At 40.6% G+C, this 25,571-nt stretch overlaps 1 protein-coding gene across 1 annotated transcript in view; it reads right to left on the reverse strand.

Moving 5' to 3' along the window:
* The window catches only part of LOC119030332 (atrial natriuretic peptide receptor 2), a 66,340-nt gene that overhangs the window by 26,492 nt on the left and 14,277 nt on the right, over positions 1-25,571 (reverse strand). The window contains exons 3-11 of the mRNA XM_037117810.1: positions 23,870-23,983; positions 23,424-23,559; positions 21,027-21,121; positions 16,595-16,730; positions 14,433-14,517; positions 7,625-7,745; positions 5,450-5,524; positions 4,335-4,412; positions 600-704 (exon numbers count right to left, since the gene is read on the reverse strand). Coding sequence (XP_036973705.1) covers positions 600-704; positions 4,335-4,412; positions 5,450-5,524; positions 7,625-7,745; positions 14,433-14,517; positions 16,595-16,730; positions 21,027-21,121; positions 23,424-23,559; positions 23,870-23,983 — 945 coding nt within the window. The remainder of the gene's footprint in view (positions 1-599; positions 705-4,334; positions 4,413-5,449; positions 5,525-7,624; positions 7,746-14,432; positions 14,518-16,594; positions 16,731-21,026; positions 21,122-23,423; positions 23,560-23,869; positions 23,984-25,571) is intronic.

Here is a 25,571-nt window from a genome sequence, read left to right on the forward strand (position 1 = left end):
ACCTGAGGTCTGTACATCACAAACTGGAAGTTTCATCCTGGACCGTAATTGGTTTCTAGTTGTAACATCACTGAATCCTGCTTGTAAGAAACTTTCCCCCCTCAGCTGATGGATGTAACAACAGACATCTGGTACCAGACTCTGTACATACACACTTTTGATTGGAAGGGGAGTAAGTAGAGGGATTTTCACAATTTTACACTGATATAAAGTCAGTTTTGATGCCTTTTCTCAGCACCAAAAAAGTTAAAGATCCTATTTTCTCACATCTGAAACTTTAATTTTCTCATGTGAATAACTCACATTCACGTGTTTGGCTTTTTTCACATGTTAGAATTCAAATCTCCACATGTGGGAACAACACATGGCACGTGAAATCACATTGACACTGTTGTTCTTTTCGTGTGAATGCAATCTTTTTACACATTTTAGATATGATTGACTATTTTCACATGTGAAAATGAAATAATGTGAGCTGTGCTGAATAAAAACGTGGACATCAGAAATGTGCATTCCTACAGGTGAATTACATACGTCCATACACACCTGGCTTTTTTCACATGTGGATCGAAATTTCCAGTTGTATAAGGGCACGTTACCTGCAGGCTTCCTCTGGGACAGTACTCTGTTACGATGCAGATGTTGGGAGGGTCGATGCAGGCTCCAATGAACCTGGTTAGATGGTTGAACTGAACGTCTCTCATCTGAAAATAACCACACAAACACACTGCAACTGTGAGTGCAACTCTTTCCAAACATCACATTCCCTAACCCCATGGAAACAGAGGACGGGGAGGGAGAGAGGACTGACGGTTCATTTATATACAAGGTTTTGAGAATATCGCTGCCAGCAGTTCATCAAAATAGTCTATTTGCAGTCGGCTAGTTGGCACGGTGTCTTTTTCTACGTGTTGAGGTGCATTCCTGCTCAGGGCACCCGGTTGAAACATGTGCATGTGCATAAATTGCCCTTGGAGGTTATGAATGAGCCTGTGTGCTGAGGATGATGAAAAAAAAAATCCGTTGAGGTGTTGAGAGGATGTACGAGCGGGGATATGAGAGCGGAGCAGGCAGAATGTGTAAAGCTGCTCTACAAGGAAAATAATCACACACTGCTTTCCCGACGCCTTCCAAAACGTGACTCACTTTGAGTATTAAAAGTTTGAAAACAGAGATGTTTGTGGCGAAGCGATTAGGAGGGAACATTTTCTGGCAGATTCCTTTTATGAGAAAGTGTGAAAAAGGCCCAGTCATTTTCTTTTATGGAAACAAGCACGGACGTCCTCCTCGCGGGTTCACTCCAAGCCGAACGAGCGCTGACAGAAGCAGCGGTGAGGAAGAGAGCAAATCTCTCTGCAGCCAGACTGAAACTTCAAAAACAGTGCTCGTAATTTCAACAGTGTACCCGTCTTTGAGCCCGGTGAGTGACAGCCGCTCTCACACCAGAACCAGCGAGTTAGTCGCTCCTGTTTCATGACTCCGGGGATGTTAGCCTACCCTTTGGCCTATATAATTTCCCCTGCTGCTCTCTGGGGAGGAGGGGGGAGGACAGCCACCAGAGAGGAGGAAGGGGGAGATGGAGCACTGGAAGACAAGTGGTTAAGTTTCCACTGGCAGGCCCCGTCTCTTCCCCCATCTGGTTGGCTTTTTCATGAGCTGAGGTTTGACAGCCGATCAGGCCCCCGGGGCGTCTGAGAAGCTGCCAGCTCAGACAGCAGCCTCTCTCCCATGTGTGCCTGCTGACTGACCGAGAGGCCACAGAGGCATCCAAGAAGCCCAAACTGCTCTCCACCAGCGAGGCTGCAGCTCACATGAAAAGCACAGAGCTGAGACGGAGAGAAACTCGAAGTAAACACTGCTGGTTGATGTTAAAAGTGAAGAGATGGCCAACGATCTTGCCCACGAGCATCCATCTTGTTCATGAGCACCCATGTAATTTCCGAGTTATGGGCTTCCCTATGCCACACTGCGTTTCCATCACCAAACCACATAAATTGTGCGGATTTTCTGCTCCTTCGGCTTACTGATCGAATGCTCGTAAATACTTTCCCAGCCAAAGGGACCGTTTCATCAACAGCTGCTGCAGACGGGGTAGACGAGACAGTTTAAGGACGTTTAACAGGCAACATCCTGCTGTGCCACTGGTTGAACATGCTAATAGGATTCACCTTCTGCAAATAAAAGCAATCAAAATCTCTAAAAGAAACCTTCCTGTCTATGTGTTCTGTGCTAATATAGTGAGACAGTTCAGCTTATTTTGTAAAGCAGGTGGACTGATTGAATCTCATGAAGGTCTTTCTCCTGCAGTAGAAAATGATTCATGATTCTTTTCCTTTATTGAATGAATGAACGATTCACTGAATACAACTTGTCAAGATAGAGTTTTTTGTTTGTTTGTTTTTTACAATTCACCCCCAAGGTCTCTGCACATGGCTCTCGTCACACCGAGGCCACTGAAAACGCTCAGAAGCAGCAGCAGGAGCCGACGGAGCCACGGACGGATTTCACGGCAAAATGCGAGAATCTCGGTTTCCTCTTCTGAAGAAAAGAGTGAAACTATGATCAGAAGAGAGGCTACAGAAGTGCTGAACGGAGCAAACAAGTATTTTACGGTTTTTAGTAAAAGAAATACTTTTGTGGAGTAAAGGTCCTGAGGTCATCAAGGGAAGGTTTGTCTTTGGGGGTGCAGGAGAGCAGCTTTAATTGCATTCTTTCCGCATGTTACTGATATTTCCTTGAAAGGTGTTGACCAAAAACATTAGAGTTCGTTTGACCAGGATAGAATCTTTAAAGCAAATTGGCCAAGATTGTGAAAAATTGTGTCTTGTGTTGTATTTAAATCACCCATATGTTCACTCCCCCCTGCTGACTACATTCTGGAGGAGTCCTGCAGGATTATATACTGAGCCCATCAGTCAAAAGTAAAACCACTTTTGGATCCCACTCAGGTCATTTATTTTCTCCAGCACAATGCATGATGGTATATAATGCTTGTATAGTGACAGTTGGTTGTACCCTACTTTTCACGATGCATTGTGGGAAATGAATGAATGAATGAATTATATGGGGTATAATGAATCTCACTATACATTCACACAGCACTGCAAGATGGCAAATTCACTTTACGGTAGTGCAGGACTGCCATTTTCACACCACAGATATTGCACAGATACAAAGAGGCATTAAATCAGGAGAAGCTGCACTAATTGGGAGAAATCACAGACGTTACAGCGACAAGCTCGAGGGGGTTTCCCTTTCTTTTTCCTTTTCTCTTCTCTCGTGAAACTTATTCCATTAGCTGAACACCAACAGACTCAGCCGCAGATTCATCATGCCTAACTTGCTGAAAAGCTGCCAACGAGGGCCAACTAGTGCCTCTGGAAAAACCAGGCCCATGGACAGCCCCGAAACTTGTGTGCCAGAAACCTAAGACACGGTCTGCTGTGGCGGCACTACTGAGAAGTGTGACACTCGACCTCTTCAGTGAGGCTGTGGGCCATAAAACACATATAAGAAGGACTCTTATCCGCGGTTATGATACAAATATTAATTATTGCAACTTTAAATAAGCTTAATGTGATGGCAGTTGGTACATTAGATTCTGATTTTAATTCTAATGTCTTTTTAATGTTTTAATGATTCTCTTGTACAAGTGGAAAGTTTGGGCAGTTGAACAGTATTAACAGTGATATAATAACTGTATTTGTAGAGAACTTAATCAAGTAAGTAACTCAACAGAGTTACGAGGTGGTTACACAGAGAAAGCGAGAAAGAAAAATGCAACTACTTAGTGACGATTCAAACCAGAGACGTTTTCAGAAACATTTACAGAAACTACAGAGTTCTGATTGTGAATGATCGTTCTGGAACCAGGACAGATATAGGAACTGTGAGGACAACTGTTTCTGCTGACATTGTACAGTTTGGGTTTGACTGTTCAGAAATGTAGCATGGAGCCAATCCATTTCATTCCTTATGAAGAATTTCAAACTGTGTTCCCAAAGAACTGTAATAGGAAACCAATGATGGGACACTAAAATTGGGCTAATTCTTCCTCTGTCTTATTCAATCCAATTATAAACCTTTCAACTGCATTCTGGACCTATTGCAGATAATTCAGCGCTTTTAGACTTGACTCCATACTGAACTCTATTGAAGTCCTCAAACGAAGGAGATTTCTTCTTTTTTTTTTGTTTTTTTTTATTTATTATTGTTCAAAGGTTACCACGACATATAAATAAAAATTCATCCTAACTGACTGATACAAAACAACCAGCTCAACCCAGCAAGAGGATAACAAATATTCTACAATCAGACATTCATTGAGCACTTACATGTTTGAGCTCCAGCAGAACTTGTCTGGTTAGCTCTATCCTCTTCTTGTTGACATGCTTGATGGCCACCAGGTTCCCCTGAGAGGAGACAGAGCAATGACTCCAGTGTGAGGGTCAACACTGATGAAGAGTTCACTTCATACACAGCTGTTTACAACATGAAGACACAAACACGGATGCACTTTGGTCGAGATGTAAATAAGGCAGAATAAAGACAACAGCGGCGGCATTTCTGATGCTATAAAAAGAACAAGCAAAGAGCGAGAAAATCAGAAGAAATCGAGCAGCCTTTAGAGGAGGGAAGAGAATCTCGCGGTATAGCCTACAGGTACATTCGGGGCCTATTTCAGTCTGCTGCGGGAGAAGAATCATATCTGTCGCTTTGATGCGCGAGAATCGGTGCACGAAGGAGGCGAGGTGAATATCTCAGAGCCACAGCCGTGACAGATTAGAGGAAAACGCTGTCGTAGAAACTATGAAACACAGCCGCAGCACTTGTGCAAGTGCATGTGGGAGCTTTAACTTTTACTTAAAAAAAGAAATATACAGCACGTATGTTTTAAAGGAGTTAGAAACACTTCAGATCAGAGGTCATTTTTCAGTATTTGCAGGTTGTCGGGGCTCGTGCACCTCTCACCGTTTCAGTTTTGGTGTCAGATTTATTGAATTTGAGAAGAGCATCAGGACCTCCAATGATCCATGGGACGATCGAGCTGTACCGTGACATCAGCATTTATATAAAACCTGCATCATGCAGCTGCAGACAAAGACAGCCATCTCATTATTCACAGGGCTGTTTTTTGTCACATTTCCTCACACCTCCTCCATCTTAAACAGATAAATTAACCACAGCAACAAGTTGATGGCCATGTCCAGACTGCGAGGCGGGAGCATAGAAACAAGGAAAGGGAGGGGGGGGAAAAAAAAAAAAACAGAAGAAGAAGAAGAAAATTGACGCATTCTGCAGCTCACATTAGAACCAACTACCTAAATTCGCCCACGCGCTCTCTTTCTCTCTCCTCTCCAGCTCTCCGGCTTTCTCTGCGAGTGTGCACATGTGTGGGCGGGAAAAGAGTGCGCAGGAGTTGAAAATGTCAGAACTCACTAAGCCTTACCTTAAAATAGCCCGTTTTTGCAAATAGCTGATATTTTCCATGGGCAGTTATCAAGGAGCCGTAGCTGGAGCCTCTCTGAGAAGGTGGAAGGGAGCAAGAGAGAAGAAGAAGAAAAAAAGGCAGTTAGCAGGGTATGATTAGAGCAAAGAGGATTAAATGCTGGTCATTTAAGACTGCGAGAGGGTTCATCCACTGACGCTGTTATCCAAAATGCATTTCTCTGTGTGTGCAACACGAAGTTGCCGTTTCTCTCACGTTTGAGAAAATAAAGTGTTTTCAGTTTTTATAACACCGACTCAAGTCCTTGGGCAAATGTCTGCAGTGCACAGAGAGTGAATAAAAATCAAGTGGGCGCACTGCGTACAGACAGCCAGGCAGCACAGTCAACTCTGCATTTATATAGAATGCAAATATTGGCAACACATGGCACACTGGAAAACACATCGGTCTGGAAAATTACTGTGTTTTCCACACACACATTATCCCGGCAATTGGAGCAAAAAAGCGGTAATGAAAAAGGTGTGTGCATGTGCTTTTCATGAACGCTCGCACGTGTGGGACGAAACACAACCCGAAGGAGATGCATTAGCCGTCAGACGACAGAACCCGATACTTGAAGAGCGTGATGAAGTATTATACATGTAAGGGAGCGGGGCCAGACGAGGGCTTATTTTAACAATCATTTAATATGCGTCTGCCACCGCAGAGCCAGCCACCTTCAATAAAGCACCAGGAAAGCTTTCAGGAATGTGTAAACTAACAAAGGATTTGGATTCTCTGAGCGCTGCACTTTTGCTTTTTCTCAGAAGAAAAACCCCAAAACTGCATTTTTAATACCAGCACACTGTGTGTAAACAGGCTGAAGCTGCCAGCTTCACACACGCCAAATTGGCATTTTAGATTCCAGGGGGGTCCAGTTTTACAATGAAGACATCTCGTACCGTCATGTTTCCTGTCATCCTGGCATCACTGTGTGTGTTGCAATATAATGCTCTACATGTTTAAAGTTTGATTTTAACTACTTTATAAACTGTTGGGTAGTTTAATCCCCAGCCATCCTGAGAGTATACCTCTTACCGTCCAATTTTCCTGAGCTCAGAAAAACAGCCTGTTTTCAGCTTTGTGATGACACTTTTTTCAGCTAATTCAAGAGCGTTTTTAAAAAGTTTATTCTGTCTGAGAAGAAGCGGAATTTTCTCAGCCTATAAAGGAACATTTCGTCCTTCAGGGATCACATTTCGACTTAAAATATAAACACGGCTCGAAATGTTGTTTCAAAAATATCTGATCCTTTGTCAGGCCAGCTGTCAGGCCACCACCATCCCCTGCACCTCCTGACAAGAGAGCTCGCTCATGTACATGTCAACATTTACAATGAGACACTGTAATATGACAATTAAGTAGTAACTAACATGTGACACAAGTAATTTGGTCCAACTCTCAAGAAAGTCTAAAGACATTTTTTCTTGGGCAATGCAAGCCAAGTCGAGTAACTAGTTAATGTCTGTCAAGTCCCCAACAACACTGCAGTCTGACCTGAGTATCCAGTCTTTAAACCAGAGACAAGACAGCATATTAGGAGCTGTCTAATAATGATCCAATTTATCTAACCTGTTCAAAAATTTTACGATTAAATTTTTTTTTATAATTACGAATATTTGGGGAAACAATTGTCAATGTCAAGCAAAAACAAATAACTTCATAAAATCATCGAGCTGTAAATATTTCCCTCGGAGATGGAGTGGAGACAGAAGTATAGCGTTTTAACAAATGGATAAAGTCAAGTAAGGAACAAGAACCTAAACTTCATACAATTGAATTACAATTTGCACTATCACTGTATTATCCTACCAGAGAATTACCCGAGTATCACTGTAATCAGTTGTATGTGAATGAAAGCTGTGAACCGAGCATCGAGTCTTTCCCACTGGCAGACATGGCAACGTCAGCTGCCAGAAGAACAACTTGTTAATCACACTGGAGGCCGTGCCAGCATCACTGACGGAAGAAATAGCAATATAAAGATCATAATTATGAGGAAACAATCAGGGCTGCCAGCTTCAATATGAGGGTGTAACTTCAGTTTTAACCCTCAGGAGCCACCCCATTCACATGTTTCGATGAGATCTTGCCCGACACACATATCGGCGCTCACAGCTTGAGTAGATCGTCTACCTGTGAGAGGGTGAGCCGACTGCCGGCTCGTTTGTGGTATTTATTGGGGCTCTCAAACTGAAGGTCCTCCCATCGAATCCTCCACAGCATTCCAGCCAGCTCTTTCTCCAGCTTCAGCTTCCTGCAGAAAGGAAGAACAAAAAAACAGGTGGTGAAATCAACAGCAGCACAAAGAGCAGAGGAACAATCTAAGTGGATTGGGCCGGGGTTGTTGAGGAAGTGCGAGTGGGCTGATGTTTTTACCACAAAATTGTGACTGTGGGTTTGGATCTCAGCTCTCTGCATTCACTGGCGTCCTTCTGATTTCACTCTTCATATAAAATAAATAATAGAAGTCCTTCAGAGGCGAGGTGGTGTGTTGACTCATGGTCTTGTTTTGAGGCATAAGTGTGTGGCATTTAAAAAAAAAAGTGTGATTTAATCAGACTAGTCATCTCTAACAAAGAGTTCATTGCTCCATTTGTGCTGTTAGGTCTGATCTCCATCTGTGCTGGTGGCATTTCCTGAGATAACAGTCTCACATCGGCCTGCAGAACACTTCACGGGCAGCGTTGGCATGGACTGACGTACGTATGTTGATGCGTGCGGGCTTGTGTGTTTTATTAGAGTGTAACTTCACTGGTCCATATGCTCTACTTATTGAACTCTGACGAAGTGGAAAACTTCTTTTTTAGGTGAAGTGTTCTTTGAATCCTGAACAAAAGGCTCTTTCTTTGCTGCAATATGCAATAACAGCACAGAGTAAAGGCCCATACTGGAGTTAAACAGTAACAGTTTATGAGAAAATTGGTCGCAAGTCAACTTGACATTAAACAATTAGTTGCCTTTATTTGACCCACGGACGAAGCTTTTAAAATGAGGTTCTTAAACGTCGCTGCATGCACTGTACTCGGTTTCTCCACAGAGAGCCTTATTTCTTCTATCTAAATAGAGGAAAACAATGGATGACTCACGGGTCTTCTCTTCTGTGACAAACGAGGATGACCACGATGAAGATCAGTGTACACTTCGATTCTTACTCCCACACTCTTTATTTTTAACAAACTACCTCAGAGTGGACTCAGATGTTCTAACCTTAGTATCTTAACACTGGTACAACTAAAAAAACTCTACGAAACTTAAAACTGAAAGACTGATTGTAACCAGAGCAGTAAAACATCTCTCCGTGATTAGGAAATAAGTGAATTAAATCTCAATTTTCACAACAGGGTTTGTGTGTACACACAAGCATCAAACAAGCAACGATCATAATCTGCAATCATCCCAGTCTGGGGCTCAAAATCTCACATGTCAGAACAGGTACCCACTGATCATGTCCATCACTGAACTGTAATCATGTTTTCATTTCAAAACAAAAAGGCCTTATCATTAAATAGTGTTGCTAAACATCAGATAAATCCCATGGTAACAAAGTTGGTGAAGCTCAATTATTGCAATGCAAGATTACACAAATAGAAACAAGACATGCTGTGTAAGTTGCACAGAAGTGTTTGATGATGCAGAGAACACTTAAAGGCCGTGTTAGCTCTGTAAACTCATTCTGTTATGGCGGAAAGCATTCAACAGTAAAGCAACATTTGGAACACAGTGACAAACCGTTGTTTGTCTGTTTATTAACTGAAATGTTTGCAAAGGTATTGACTGATTTAATGGTCTGTATGTCTGCTGACAATATGACGTGGCTGTTTTAAGAGGACACAGACATGTGATTTGATGTTTTGCAACTTTGCATGAAAGACATTTTTGTAAAGATTAAGTAGCTCAGTCCAACTCTAATTATTAACGGTTTTGTATTTCAAAACCTTGGGCTGAAAATTGAGCTGTTTTCTTTTACATCTTTATATTGTTAATCATAATTACAGTATATTATATTTGGTCATGACAGGTTTTGTGACATTATGTTATATTAAATTAGATAGGTTAGATTAGGTTATGTTACGTTACATCACATTATGTGTGTGATGTATATATATCAATACTGATACTATTATATTAGGCTGGGATTGGTTCTCTTTTTCTGCTATGTATTGTTGTGCTATTTTACATTATGTTCTCCTGTGTTATATTTCAAGTTATTATCATACCATACGTAGTAAATGTTTGGTCATGGTGTGTTACATTGGGTCAAGTTAGACTTTGTTACGTTATGTTCAAGGACACTTCGACATGCAGCTAGGGGGAGCCAGGATTCAAACCAGCGACCTTCCAATTACTAGACGACTCGCTCTACCTCCTGAGCTTCAGTTGCCCCAATAAAAAAACATAACAAATCAATTATATATATAATATTATAATATATCTTGATGATTAACCTTCATGTTATTTCTATTTATCTTTTTTTAACATGTTTTGAGCGTTATTTTTAAGCATCTGTCTGACTGACAAACTCAGAGCACCACAGAGGGGAAGAGACATTCCAGTGAATCAACACATCTGGGCCAAGTCTCAGAGGAGCTGCTGTTTCTCGACACGTGATGATTTACAGCAAAAACATTTTCAAATATAAAACCATTAGTCCACAGTCGAGAAGACCAGAGGTTTTATTTTTTGTTGTTGTTGTCATTCCGGACAGGCGAGGAAATTCATCATTCAGTTTGAAACACGTAGAAATGAAAAACGAGCAGCGCCCATGCATTCCGAGCCAATCTAAAAGGTGTAAAGCACTTCCAGATGGTGGCAGGAAATTATTGCAGCGTTCGCATATCATCATGTTTTGCCATTCCCCTTGAACCATCCCAGTTGGCCTCAAGAGTGGCTCTTTTTCATTTTCTTTTTACCTTTTTTTTTCACCAGTACAAACTATGTAGTCAGACTGCCCAAATACTTGGGGATTCTGATGCTTGTTTGTGTCTGCTAATACTCGTAATAGTCCTGCATATGTGCAACCATTTTGAGGGCAGGAAACACCATTAAACCACCGGTGCCCTCCACCCCCATCCACCATCAGCAAGGGGAAAAAAAAAGGTATTTTTCTATTTAAGGAGCCTCGTTTAGAGACCTCTGGCAGCCAGAGGGGCAAAGTGTGGGGCTCCACACTGGGCCTATTGTTTCATAAGTCCCATATGTGAATACCTCTGCTGGACCAACCCCTCCATTAAAACAACAGAGCCACTGCTGCTCTGCTCAACATCCCCTCACACTGCTGCTGCTCGCCACACTCCAACATCAACTGAGAGCAGCCAACCACCTGGTTCAACCTACTGAGGGCTGCAGCACAATATTCAACATGAGCAGTAGAAATATGTGAGCTTTATTTTATATAGACAAAGTTGCACAATTACATTAAAAAAAAATTCTTAACAGGTAATTTGGCTTGAATCTTAAATGTCATTAAAAATACGCTGAGTTTGTCATTGAGTTTACTGTGTTTCACCTTATTTCAGGTATTTTCCAAGAAGATCTTTCGATTGTTTATTGGAAAAATGATCTTTCAAGGTTGAGTTTGAGGCTAAATTACACATTAGGATATTCAAATGATTTTCCAGCAGTGCATACATTTTACCATGAAAGACAAATACAAAGAAACAGACGGTCTATTCACAGGATGCTTTTTATTAAATTCCACATTCACCAAATGTTACTATTGTGTACATTTTTCAGAGGCAATCACGCCAAAGGAGCAAATTACCACAACAATTATAATCAGCCACCAATTTCTCATACACAACACACCAATGGTTTGACAGTATAAGGCCTCCTCATTTGGAGTTTCTGAACCTTTTCTGCCCTGTGAACTATATTTAACTCTAAAAATTCCCATTTCCCCCATATAAAATTTATATATATCTTTTTTATATGAATTAATAAAAAACACATAAGCAGCAGCAAATACAAAATGGTTAGAAATAATCATATATTTTCTGTAAAATTTTTGCGATTAAAAATATTCTTAAAATAAATATTCATATAACATTCTTATAAATCGCAACCCCATGTATGTATACCAAGCGACCCAAAGGTTGAGAATTGATCTGAGAATAACTTCTAACAGTGACTAAACTCCAAAGTGTTTTAAGTGTTTTAGTGGTGTTTTTGTAGGTCAAGTAGTGAACATGGAGGCCTCTCAGCAGCTCGATGATCTTAAAAAGACGGCTGTGAACAGCTGTCCGTCTCTCCGTCCATCAGCATAGCTCCACTGGTGTCTGTCAAAACAGGAAGTGAGCTGTTAGTCTTTTCAATCAAACAGAGCCGACGCACAAAAACATCAGACATGTTTGGATTTTTGTGCTTTTGAAATGCGCAGAAAATGCATTGAAGTTTTACGTTTACAGCTTCATGGCCCAGGAGCACATGAAGTTGACTCAAAATCCAATAAAAGACTGACATGTTCACATCCGTGCAAATTAGCTTTCCATATGTAAAAGTGTCATTTATGGATCTAAATATATTTGAGAGGAGCAAAGAGAGTGAAGCTGTGGGTCAGGACCAAAAGCACATCCCTGTCTAGTTCCCATAACAGAAAAACTTTATGGACACTTATGTCCATAAATCCCCAAATGTTACAGTTGGATCCCAGAATTGAAAAGAAAAACTCCAGGGAAAGACTTACTGGCGAAGAATCCAGGAAAACTAGCTCATTAGTTAGGAAATCCATGCTGTGCTTGCTGAACTGTAGGCTGGAAAAAGAGAAAAAAAGATGTAAAAGCTGTCAGAGTTACGCTCACGCTAGGCATCTAATTATCTGGTGCGTATTTGATAATCGAACATGATCAACTCAGATTCAGGTTCAGTGGATTTACCTCAAGTGGATAGATGCTCCTTCGTCTTTCTTCCACCATCCCTCTGATTAAAATCCATTCTGATTGGCTGGTGATTAACACTTGTTTGTGTTAGTCAGTATTAGAGAAGTGATCAGATTTACCCATGTGACTTGTTTGTTAGTCGGAGCTGTGTGGTGACGTATAAAAGCAGCTCCTCTCTATGCGTGCTTATCAGTTGTGAACACAATTAACGGGGCTACGTACAGACACCTTTGAAGAAGTGATGGAAAAGGGGAAAAATAGAAACATTCATTTTCTTTCATTACATGCAGATTTCACCCATGACTTTACCCAGAATTTAGCAATCCTTCCAGTTGCTGGATTGCAGAGGGCATGCATGATTAACTTCTTGTTTAATTAAAAGAGGCTCAGTCTAACACTCCCATGAGCATGTAGATTGTGCCACTTGGGACACCGTACCAATTTCATTTGAATATGTTTTTACAGCTGAATGCCGAGCACAAAGTTATAACCATTAGACATGTGGCAGGCAATTATTTTATCACAAAGATACACAACTGAACAGCGGCTGCCATTAACACTAACAACCATCTAATTACATGAAGTCAGTCCCATAAACTTTTAGCTAAACAATCCAGATCACACATGTAGAGCACCAACTGTACAGTTAAGAAGTTAAAGCCACCTATGTTGTAACCTGCTCTGTTCAATTATTGATGAGCAACACTGTCAAACGGCTCCATCTTATTACAGTGGGCAATTTTTGTGTGTTGTTGACTCATAAATGGTTTGTTTTTGGACAGTAGTAAAATGAAATCTGACAGAAAAACAACAAGATTATTGCAACCTGTTAGGACTGTAACTCTTTCAGTGCATCACCCCCATAACAAAATGTCTGACTAGACACCAAAACACTTTGCATTACATTCATTTATATTGTTCAGTAAGGTTTTGTGATAAATGGATAATGGAATTAACACAAACTGAATAAACGGTCTACCGGTACATTAATTTTCAACCTCTCCACTACTGGGAGGAAAAACACATTCAAGTACATTTTTTGCTTTTAATTCTTTTGCTTGTTATTGTAGAATGTCAGTGTGAATAAAATGGCTAATTTCTCAACGGCAATAGCAAAAACATGACCGCAGCGTTCCAAGCTGTCAAACCCTCAGTTTGATAAGGAAAAACTCTGCCTTTGCCAAAAAACTTAAATGGGGAATAGGGAAGAAAATTCAAAGGCCAATAAATTGAAATTAGGGGATGACAGTCCAGAACCCCCTTTCCTGGGAAAGGCAGAGAGTTTTCCTTGATAAATAGCATTTATCAATTTGTTTTTAAATTTTGAAAATCCTTACTTTGCCTCACAGCGGTTTTGGTCCACTACACCAATTCACAGACATGCAAGTGAGTGTGTATGAGTGTCCAGGAGTCCTTGAGGCAGATTTTTTCAAAGCTTGGAAGAAAACTATGACTTTTAGGTGTCAGGTGCGGGTAAAAATGACTTTTTTTGTCATTCAGTCAGATTCTGCAGTGTAAAAAAAAATACAGCTGGACATTTCTGCATTCCGCAATAGGCTTTTAAGGGTCAAAAGACTTATGACAGCCTGCAAACAAACACGTAATCATTTGAGAGAAGCACAAAAATAACCTCGACTGATATTTTCCATTTTACATCAGCAGTGTGTGAATTATTAAAGTCGGTGGCATTTAGCTTTAATCCAGCACAAAGAAAACAAACTTAATGAACACGCTAATGATCATTAAGTGAAAATTGCAGTATGGGTTGTTGGGGCTGGTATATGAGCTCACTTGGCAGCTCAAACACACTGCAGCGCTGCTTTAACTCCGTCACCTGCTGAGCTGTTGCCACAGCAACAATTGTGTAAATACCACACTGGCACCTATAGAAGCACAGCCCATTAATCCTGCTTCAAACATGTCTCTCTCTCTCTCTTTTTCTTACTTTCTTTCGTTGAGAGGAATAAAAGAAAAAAAAATCTGATTCATCAGAAATACCAGATCTCTAAGGTTTGAGTTGAAAGCAGCACAGACAGGAAGCAGCAGCTGGATGCAATCAAACTCACCTGTAAATGAGGAAGCTGGAGATACCGAAAATGATGAGCGCTAAGCCGGATCCCACCGCTACAATACCGAGAACTGGCAGATGACCTGGAAACAGGAGAAGGATTCAACACGCAGTTGTCTCTCATATGTTCAACAGATGTCCACATTCATGTCTTTGAAAAGGGGAAAGAAAAGCACTGTGTTGTAAAAAACACAGCTGTGACTTCCTGAAATGCAGCCATGCTGCTTTAGCAATCTGTCAACCACAAACGGTTTCACACAATTACACAGCTTTGCCTTTCCTGATTTATATTTAACACCCTAATGGAGACTAATTATACCACCTGCTGTAAATCACAAGATAAGCTGATACTCATCATGAAGAAAAATCATTTCTCTCACTAATTAACAGCAGGAGACGTTTCACTTCATTGCTTTCATGAAAGAGTGCGCTGAAGATGTCCAACCAACAAGCATTTTTGGGGTTTTATATTTCTACGAATAATTTAACACTAATTTGCCCTGGTCTGCTTTTATTCCAAAAATGAGATGAAGATTGAGATCCATTGCTGTATAAACACAGCTGGAGTCAGAATACATTTAGCCTAGCTTAACAAAAAGTGAGTGGAGGCAGGGGCGAGCACTTAGTCTGGCTCTGCCCAAAGGGCAACAAGACTCTGGAGCCATGCTAGGAGCTTTATGAGGCGGTGTAAAATGTGCAATATGTAAGAATTGGCAGCCTGTTGAATTCGTACTCAAAACAAACAGAGCAGCATATCACCAGAGTAACTGCTAGCAGTAGCAGCTGTTAGCTAGTTAGCTCAGTCAGCCATGGACCTAGTGGTATAGATCAGGGGAGTGAGCTAGCACAGGAATGTTGGACAGGAACGGACATTTTTTAGCTTGTTAGCATGCTAACTTCTGTAGATATCTCTACATAAATGTTGCAATATCAAAACTGTTACGTCTTCACATTCTGTTGATTATTTTATTTTTAATGTTTTCAACTAAATAGCTTACATATTGTATCTATAAAATGAGTAATGACAATACTAACATGTTGATGTTTATCAGGTATAATGTTTAGCTATCAAAGTCACCAAGTTATTAAGTTATTACAGACTACCCAGAGGGGAGCATGAATGTCAGCCATTTAAGACCGGACCAAAGTGGTAGACCAACTGACATTGTCCTTCATTTGCAGACATTGCCTCACTGCTGGCATTAAAAAAACATTTTTAAAAGAAACACCCCAACGCCAAACTCCCAACGCCTCTTTTCATCTCAGCTGTCATTTTTGCAGACTATATCTGTAAAGTAAATCCACATTGGCTTGTTTTTGACTTTTTGCAATTTGAGTAATTGCTCTCTCATTCATGCTTTTCATTCAGTTGACAGATTATGAGGACCATCATCAGCTTGAACAGCATACAGTACGTTGCCTTCTCCATTTCCTGTAGTTGAGACACTGTTGTCATTGTGCTTTGTGTGGCCCCACATGTTGTTGATCCTCAATATGTTTCATCGAATTCCTGAGCGCTCATTGTTCTTGGTGCTGAAAGCGACACTGGAGAAGGCGACACCCAGGCTCCCAACTCAAATTATTTGCGGATGGCTCCAGATTTGAAAGAGTCAGATTTATTGCTCCTCTGCTCATTATCCTTCCTTAGCCCCAAAATACATGTATAATTACAGTGGCTTTCCTCCCCAGTTTGTCATCTGTGACATTTGCCTCTGAGACTGTCACTCCGTGCATACAAGTGAGACCCTTTCCAGCACTTCTCTTTCACACTGTTTGTCATTCAAGAAAATGTTTCACTACACTGAAATGCAATTAAGGAGAAAAAAAAACACATTTATCATCACGGCATCAATGAAAATATCGCAGGCCCTGTGGAGAAAACATCAGTAATATAAACAAACCATTAACTGCAACATTCATCTGATGAGAGATTCGATCTTACTTAAGTTGAGAGAAAAACTCTGCCAATAAGTGTCGTATAATTTCACTTGACATCAATGCCAGGTACTTTCACACATAAATCTTCATGTGCAATTTTCTGAAATCAGTGTGTCCATTAGACAACCGTATGTTTCTTGCTCTATGGCATACTCCAAAAACGTAGAATCATCTGTAGGCAGATTAAACTCAAACGTGGAGGGTTATGTGTTGTTTTCATACCATCATTGCAGGAGGGGTCGTCTGTGGAAAACACACATGGGGGGTTATCAAGCGGTGGGCCCCCGTTAGGCCAGTGAATCTTCTCCGTCTGGGACCAAATGATCTCTTTGGTGGTTCCATTGTAGTACGCAACAAGCTGTAAACACAGAGGAGAATGCTCGTTTAAATGGATGATGGACCACTCTGAACCATCGGCAGGGTGCAAGCTCGCCACGATACCATTAGCTAGTGACTTAATGCACTTTATTATGTGGACATTCATTGGTCTGTGAAGGCAAATCTGTTCCTGATGTTTACGATCTCTCTTTTAAGATATACAAAGAGCATTTGCTGTTAGAACCCTTTTAACCAATTCAAAAAGCAACTGAATTATTACCGAACAAAAATGGTAAGTGGACTGGCATGTATGTAACACTTTACTGTTTTTTCTGATCCTTCACAGTGCTCTCACAACACCTGCCTCACATTCATTGCTGGCAGCAGCCACCATTCAACGTGCCGACCTGCTAAAGTGCTTCCCAACCAAAGCAGCCTCAAGATATTTCTACGACCATCCACTCACATAATGATGGAACAGCCATCGCAAGCAATTTGGGGTTCTGCTCCTTGCCCAGACATGCAGAAGTGGATTGAACCACCGACCCTCTAATTAGTGGATGACCCACTCTACCTCCTGAGCCACAGTAGCCCAACGCTCCCATTAAGTTTTACCAGCTCCGGAGCGCGTGACATGACATGTTTTTGTTGGTTTCCCACTTATGAAAGATATCGACCAACTCGCTCCTCTTATTAATTTTTTGCTGTGCTAGCATTTCATTTTCATTAGTGGTCTAAATATTAGCATAATAATATGCTAAACTAAGATAAGACAGCGAAGATAATACACATTATACTTGCTACATACTAGCATGTAAGCAGTAAAAAAAAAAGGATTTTATTACGTAAAAGTGTAAATACGACATTGAAAACATTTTACGCTCATATGGATCAAATGTCTACAGACGAGAAAAAACATCAGGTTGTGGTGTTATGGGTAGGCTAGTTAGGATAAGTGCTGAAACTATTTCTTGGCCAGCTGCAGTGACTTTGGCAGGGACAGCAAAACTCAAAAAAGCATTTTAGATTTTAAAGTATGTTGATACAACTGCTATCTTATAAATAATCTTTTTCAAAAGCCACAATTACTTTGCGATCACAACTCATTATCTTGTTACCACAAATTAAAATACTTAATTGTTGTTACCAAAATTATAAGAGTCATGATTTATTCAGCCCAAGATTATGTGATGATCTGTTATGTGAAGCTCCTAGTAATACATTTAACTTGTCTGAAAATAAAGTATCAAGTAAATCATCACACTTGGATATTTATGACAATGTAACTGCAGTCATGAGAAAACACTAATATCTTAAAAGAGATTAAAACATTCGGGCTAATCAAGAATAATATTTTGAGAACTGTTCAGCATTTTCTTGCTGAGCAAAACTGTCCCTCATGTCCTCTAAATCTACACACAACTGTGACCAACATCCTGGATATCCTGATTGTGCGAGAGCTTTTTTTCTGGAGACACAGCCTTATGAGCAGCATCTGTTGTCCTGCTGTGAAACTTGACTCCTGTGTTTCTAACTAGCCAGAGGAGTTTTCCTACCCATGCTCCCGGCATTTTATGTCCCCTTGGCTAAAAAGGCCGTCACCTCTGCAGAGTGTCATCAAAACAATGCAGAGCACGATGGGTTAAGGGGCGGAGGGCCCTGAAATAGCTGCAGTATTTCAGTTCAGACGCAGTGATTACTGGACGGCCAAAAGAATCTACTCCAATACTTCACTTCATCTTCTGTCACTTTCAAAATCTCTAATTGTCTTAAGTCTGCAGGTATAGAGGGATAATTTTACTTCTAATTTCCAGTGCAGCTATATAAATGTATTGAGAATATATAGATTACATACTTCAAGGAAGACAAAATGCTTGAATATATAATCTAAACATTTATTAGGGCAAATGTTTTATGAACACCAAGTCACAACACAACATATGTGATGATGATTATGGACCTGGCTAAATTAGTATTCACCAAGACCCGTTTATCGCACGTCTTGGTGAATACTATATATATAAAAAATAAAGTTGTATAAAGGCTTCTTTTAAAGTTCAGAGGGATCCAAAATTGTTAATAAATTGCTTGAAGTTATGTCACTTGTCAACTCAGAAAAAAGTAATTCTAAGACTGAACTGTTTTGAGTGAAGGTGCATTGTGGGCAATGTAGGTGGCAGGGTTTGAAAAGGCATGCACGGCAAAAAGAGATGCTTAACACGAGTTATTTCTCTGTCAATAAAGAATGAAATGAATAAATGGCTTAAGAAGCATTTTGTTGTTTGTCAGCAGTAAAATACATTAAATAATGTTCAGTTAACAATACATTTACCATTTATTATTGATGTTTATCATAAGTGTAACCTGTTAGTTACACAGTTAGTGCAATATTAAATCTTCTGAGATTTCACTGGGGGTTGCACAAACCATGAAAAACAGAACCACCCCAAAAGTATACCAGGGTGTCCCCATAGCTTTGGCCATACATTGTATCTTCCTACTTCATTCTCACAAAAATAAGATTTGTAAACTGAGTTGATTGTAAGACCATATGATAATGCACACATATGTATAAAACTATTTGAATGTATTTACAATTTACAAACAAATTTGCAAAAAAACACTGCACATCCTTCATGGAAAAACAAAGCGCATATAATCAATAATATTCAAAGTTGTAAATAAAGTTCTTTATTAGATTCAGCAGTCTGAGACTCTGAAAGCTGAAACCGACTCGTGATGTTTTCAACCAGGCTGCTGGCCATGCACTCAGGTCAATCGGCCATATGAATCGACCAATTAAAAGCCGAGGATAAATGAGACCAGGAAGTCACGCTGACAGCCTCTGAGGACCACTATGAAATTCTTACTGAAGTCAGATCAAGCTAACCTACTTCTCCTCCCCTCGAGAAAAAAAAAAAAAACACACTGGAGCGGTTCACAGCAGTGTTTGTAGAGTTCAACACACACAAATATTTTCATCCGACTAAGAGGGAAATTTGAGGTTTTATGCATCTTATCATTAGATGTCAGGAACCCAGAATCCATCCCAGACAGTAATATTCATTTGCTTTCATTGCATCAGCGGCCAAACACAGGCAATAGCTGAGGTTTTGAACGCATCATGCTCAAAAGCATTGGAGTAATTAGAGACACAAAAAGTGAATTAGCGCTGTATTGTTCAATCAATATCATTAGTTGCAAACAGCCACATGATAAATACAGAAAAACCTACAATTACTCCTCATTTACTTATCAGCTGGTCTTCTCTGCTAATAATAAATCCACCATAAGCAAATCTTGCACTAAAATAATGACTATGTTATCATCAGTAATAATCATTAAATATTGTTTACATAGTGGAACATTACAGTATTGTTTTGCCAGCGGCTGCTGGATGAGCTGGCACATAATGTATTCTTTGGTTCGTAGTTTACTTGTTCATTGATCAGATAGTTCCTGACTCAATCCAAATATTCACTATTTTATTTAGGCTCATTTCTTGTGTGACTGCTTGTGCTAACACAGCATTTAACATTTTTAGATAGCCAGCAGATGATAGATGACAAGAAATAAGCCGGGAGAGAGATTGCGAGTGACATGCAACAAATGTTCCCGTCTGGACCAGAACCAGGGACATTGCAGTTCGTGTTTGGCACTTAAAGCCACTGAGCTGCCCAAAACAAGGTTTTGTAGACAAGAGAGGCATAAAAAGTAGCACTGGTTGTGAAACTCAGGTAGCACTAGTATCAAAGTACTTGTTAGAATAAAAATAACATGAAAAACTCCTCATTTGCATATCAGCCCTCTCTATGCACGCAAAAATGTCTCTCTGCCACATCAGTTTGAAACTGCAGCAGCTCTACATGACAGTATGTCCCTCTGAGTGCACTGTTGCACGGTCCAAATACAGAGAAAACACGGGAAAATCTTACATATTTCTCTACTAAAATCCCATCCTTTTCCTTCAAATTGTCCAAAATGTTCCATCCACTCAGCCAAACCTCTCTGCTCTTTACCTTGGATACATGAGTAAGCAGTAACAGCATCACCTCTTCGTATGAAGGAGATTATGGTTAATGGAGCAGACGAATGATCACTACCACCAGTAAAAGCTAACAGTGTTTATTTTGCAGGCTTTGGGTCATTATCTTCTCCTCTTCTAAATGAGTTCCCTCTCGACATTAAACCCTGCCCTCAATCAAAAACATACCAAAGTAGAAAAATGCCATCTCTTCAAATTACACAGGAGCTTTAAAGGAACAGTTTAAGTAAGAACATCAGTTCAGTCATCTGCTGATCCAGCTCGATAAGAGACAGTTAAAGCATGACTTACCCCGTACTCTCCCGTCTCCTGATCAGTCATCGCCCACAGGTCCACGTCTATATTCCTCGCATTTTTGTCATCCGTGGTGACGAGTCCTGTCACTCCTAAAAAGATCAAAAAGATCCACGTTACGGGTCTGATTCAGACAGTGTAACTCTGGTCACTAGTACATCTGCTGCTCAAATTCAGTTGAGATTTTCTGCCTTTTTAATTTATTCATTTGCATCAGAAACTTGAGTTCTGCCTCTCGGTTCTTTCCCGTCAGTACACTGTTATTCCTGTACTGATTTTATGTGCAGCCTGTGTCATTTAGTTTTGTTTAAGGAGCCTCTGCAGCATGTCACCATATTTTTTTTGTGCAGTGTGGTGAAAAGATGCACAGAGTATCAGTGAGGCTCACACTGATTTGTTTACACCACACTTTGTAATGGACCTTTATTAAAACCTCTTATGCAGAAAATTATGGCAGGAGCAGCATCTTTTCAGGCACTTCTATAGATTTTTAAGGTGCATTCTTCTTGTGTCTCACTGATAACTGTAGTTTAAGGTTGGAAACAGTTGGAACCCGACCTGATAAATAAAAAAGCCACTGGAGAATATTTGAAAATGCTTTTGCTTCTGTAAAACCACAACAAAAAAATATCCAAAATAATGAAGTGAAAGGTTCCTTTATTATTTTCACCACGGTGCGTATTTTTCTTGGTTTTTCTCCTACCGTGCTGAGCAAAACAACCCTCATCAACCCTTTTAAGCTGGAGCAACAAAATCCCATTGTTCTGCTTCTTCCAACGTGATGTGAGAGCAGATGTGGCAGCCAGCAAAGTAAACAAGGAAGTGTGTGAGCACCCACATCAAGCATCAAATGGACTATTAACTCAAGTGTTGTGTGATAACCATTCAATGACGCTGTAATTATTGTGATGAAAGGGTATATTTTAATCGTATTTTGGGGTCAATGGTGCTTTTCGAAAAACAGCCAGCTGGGCCGGTCTCTTGGCCTCCCTGCATGTTTATTGGAGAGCACCGTTCCCTGTTATCTGAGAGGCTGCCATGGCTTTACAGCTAAATTACCACATTTTAAGTGGCAGCCCTGTTGCCAGAAGGACATTTTGACATTAAGGTTTCTGTAAACCATGGATACCATAAATTTGTGCATTTTATATGTATTATATCAGCATTTCTACGATATGTATCATATCAGGTTCAGATTGCATGTGTATGCTGGAACTTTCATGTTGGGAAGAGGAAGGGGTTGTGATGACAAGACAGCTCGGCAAGATGGCTGCGAGGCAAGAGACCACATCAACATCTGCAAGTGTCAAACCATGGGATATTTTTAACAAGAGGGCATTCTAACACGCAAAAAAGACCATTGTTTGAGATAACATTTGAACATCTCACAGTATTTGGATACTTGTGACCGTTTTTTAATGAGACCACTGTTCGACGTAACATTTGAACATTCCTAAGCACCAAACCCCTTGGATGTTTTTGACACAAGAGACAGCATGTCAGCATCTGTAAGCATGGAACAAATGGATGTATTTGACGTGGGGCCCCTGCTCAAGACAATGTCTCAAGCACAAAACCACTGGATATTTTACACACAAGACCACTGTTCAAGATCCATCCATCCATCCGTGGTTTGTAACAGCTTTATCCCTTTAATGGGGTCGCAGGGATTTTGCTGGAGCTAATCCCAGCTGTCTCTGGGCGGGGGCAGGATACACCCTGGACAACTGGCCAGCTCATCGCAGGGCCCTTACTGATGGCATGCAAGGTGCCAACTGCACATCAGGAGCAATTCAGTATCTTGCTCAAGGACACTTCAACATGCAGCTCAGCTCAGCCCGTATCTGGGATTTAAACCAGCGACCTTCCGATCACTACCGGACCTGATCTACTTGTTGAGCTACAGCCCACTGTTCAAGATGACAAATCAATATTTTTAAGTGCTAAACCACTAGATTCTTGTCTATAACAAGATGTAGGGACTTTTTAAAGATGGATTTGTGGCAACAGCCAAAACATGAAATGTTATTTCTAACCCTAACCAAGGGTTTGTGCCAAAACCTAACTAGACCATAAGCACATTAATAATTGAACATATAGAAATGTAAGGTTGTGTATATGAAACTTAAAGTTCAACCTATACATAGCTTGCCAAAATGTTCATTGCCAACATTCATTCCAGCAACTGGACTGAATGTGTTTACATTTTGCATGAGGTGACATACATGTGTATCCATATGTAGCTGCAGCTAAGCTAATAAGTGAGGCACACACACACACACATCAGAACTAAATGTGGAGCATTTGTAGAGTGTCCATGAAATGGTGCACATGCAGCAGTTTGCACAGTCAAACATAAATGTTTTGAACAAAGCTTTGCAGACATTCGCTCACCCCAGAGTCTGCGGTTCTGCGTCCTCATCGTGATGTTAATGCCGTCGTTCTGTGCCCCGCCATCTGCCAGCGTCTCCTCCAAGGCCTTCGCATACAGCACAAAGCCATCGTAGAAGCTGCCGGCGATGTAGTCCATCTGCAAGACGAGAGACGCAGACCTTCTATGAAAAGACATGACCCACAAACATACTGAATGATATTTGGTGCAGTTTTTGTTGAGAGGAGAGTTGTTTCTTTTTTAAAACTCCCACATTTATTAGCTGAGATGAAAGCAGCAATAAAAGAAAAAGTATTAATTGCAAACATCATTGTCAACACCATCCATCATTAAGTGCTGACAATTATACAGCACAGTGGGGATTTCTCTTCACAGAATATCTTATAAAAGATTAAAGAGGTCGCGATGCCGCCGAGAACGCAGAAGGTTTTCATTGGCTGTAACTTACTAGTGATGGTTCCAAATGCACACCAAAATCCTTCAGAGCTTTGGCATGGAGTCTCTTCTGGAACTCTTTGTACTCGGGATTATCAGGAGGCCGGTACGTTATGACGAAAACAGACTGGGGGAGACACAGAGAGGCAAAAATATTATAGAAATCTACAGCTTGAGATACAAGGACTTAGGGTTGATCCTGGAAGGACTGATCAAGATGCTGAATCCCAACCTCATGCAGGACAAGCGAAAGCCTTGTGAAAATACATCTTTTGGGAGTCCATAGTACTGTCATAGAAAACTGCGAGCATGTTATTCAGTGTGCAAGCCAAGAACGGCCCTACTTGCAGTTCTTTTTCCGATGCCATTATCTCATGAGCAACAAGTTAATTATTTCTTGTGATAGTAAAGCTCCAGATAATGACATAATCAGCCTGTTATTGTGAGAAAACAAAAGGTTGTGGCCTCTTTTTACCTTATAATGTGCGTCAGAGCTCATCAGTGTCATGCCAACATGCATAGATGAAGTCATGGCAACGGTAGCAACTGATGTCAAATCAAGGACCCATGATTCATCAGCGCATCAGACTGTACATCAATCTTACTTTTTTATACTTACTTCACAGCAACACATCTGTGCAGTATGTAAGCCCATCCCTTATAGAAATGAATTATCATGAAAATACTCTCACATGAAAGCACTCAGGAAAATTACAATAAATTACAAGAGTTAATTTAAAGTTCATGTGGTTTGTTTCAAACTCCCAAACATTGTATAATTTCTCTCTCAAGAAGGAAACAGCTAATTACTCAAGATAACAAGATGAATTAACCAGCCATTGAGAGAAAACAAGTGATTTTTATCCCAAGATAAAGAAATAAGATAACGGCTTTAAAAAAAAAAACAATTAAGCACAAGTCTGGTCTTAAAATTTTTGAAATCTTTGTTTTAAGACCTTATTTGGAAATGATGGCAACAGTAATGGTCAACGATACTGTATCTCGGTTTTGATTTAGATGTAGTCGTCAATAACGCCGCTTCAGTAAAGACTTAAGATTCCTCTCCTGTGACCTTTTTGGATTTAAGCGGAGCGAATCCCCAACTATACACTCTTCCGTTCCGTTGTTTGTGCTTGAGGGTCACAAACCGCTAGCTGGCTAAGCAGCTAGCGGCCATTGAGTTTCTAGCATGCCACCAGTCAAACCAAGGCTAACAGTCATTCCCAAATCACTTCATTCAAACAAAAAAAAAAAAACTGAACAAAAATCAAAAGCAGGCAACAAAAGCAGAATTCCAAGAGCACAAGAAAACTACTATTTACTGACTAGGATAACACAGCGATGGAGGCAGCAAAGGCAGGGAGCACACGAAGAGAAACAGTACCAAGGAACATGTCATGGTTGTGGAATTTGTGCTGTATTTTCGCTGTAGTTTCGGGCTGTTACCGAGTTTCCCCCCACCCCGTCCAGAGGAAGGCCTGGTCTCCTTGACTGGCTGGAGCCCCCTCTGCTCCCACACACCTGCAGCCCATCTTCTCATCAAGGCCGGCTCAAAAGCCCTGTACTCCTCCACACTGGCTGCCGGACTGTTTTTTTTTCGCTCCTCGTCGTGGTATAGTGATGGCTCAACTTCTCAGTGTTATTCCTAGCTATCCCTTTTTGTGATTTACTGTGTTTTCCCTGAGTCTAACTTGTACTTCCCTTCGCCACTCCCA

This window comes from Acanthopagrus latus, chromosome 12 (genome assembly GCF_904848185.1).
Source record: "Acanthopagrus latus isolate v.2019 chromosome 12, fAcaLat1.1, whole genome shotgun sequence".
NCBI classification, from domain to species: domain Eukaryota; kingdom Metazoa; phylum Chordata; class Actinopteri; order Spariformes; family Sparidae; genus Acanthopagrus; species Acanthopagrus latus.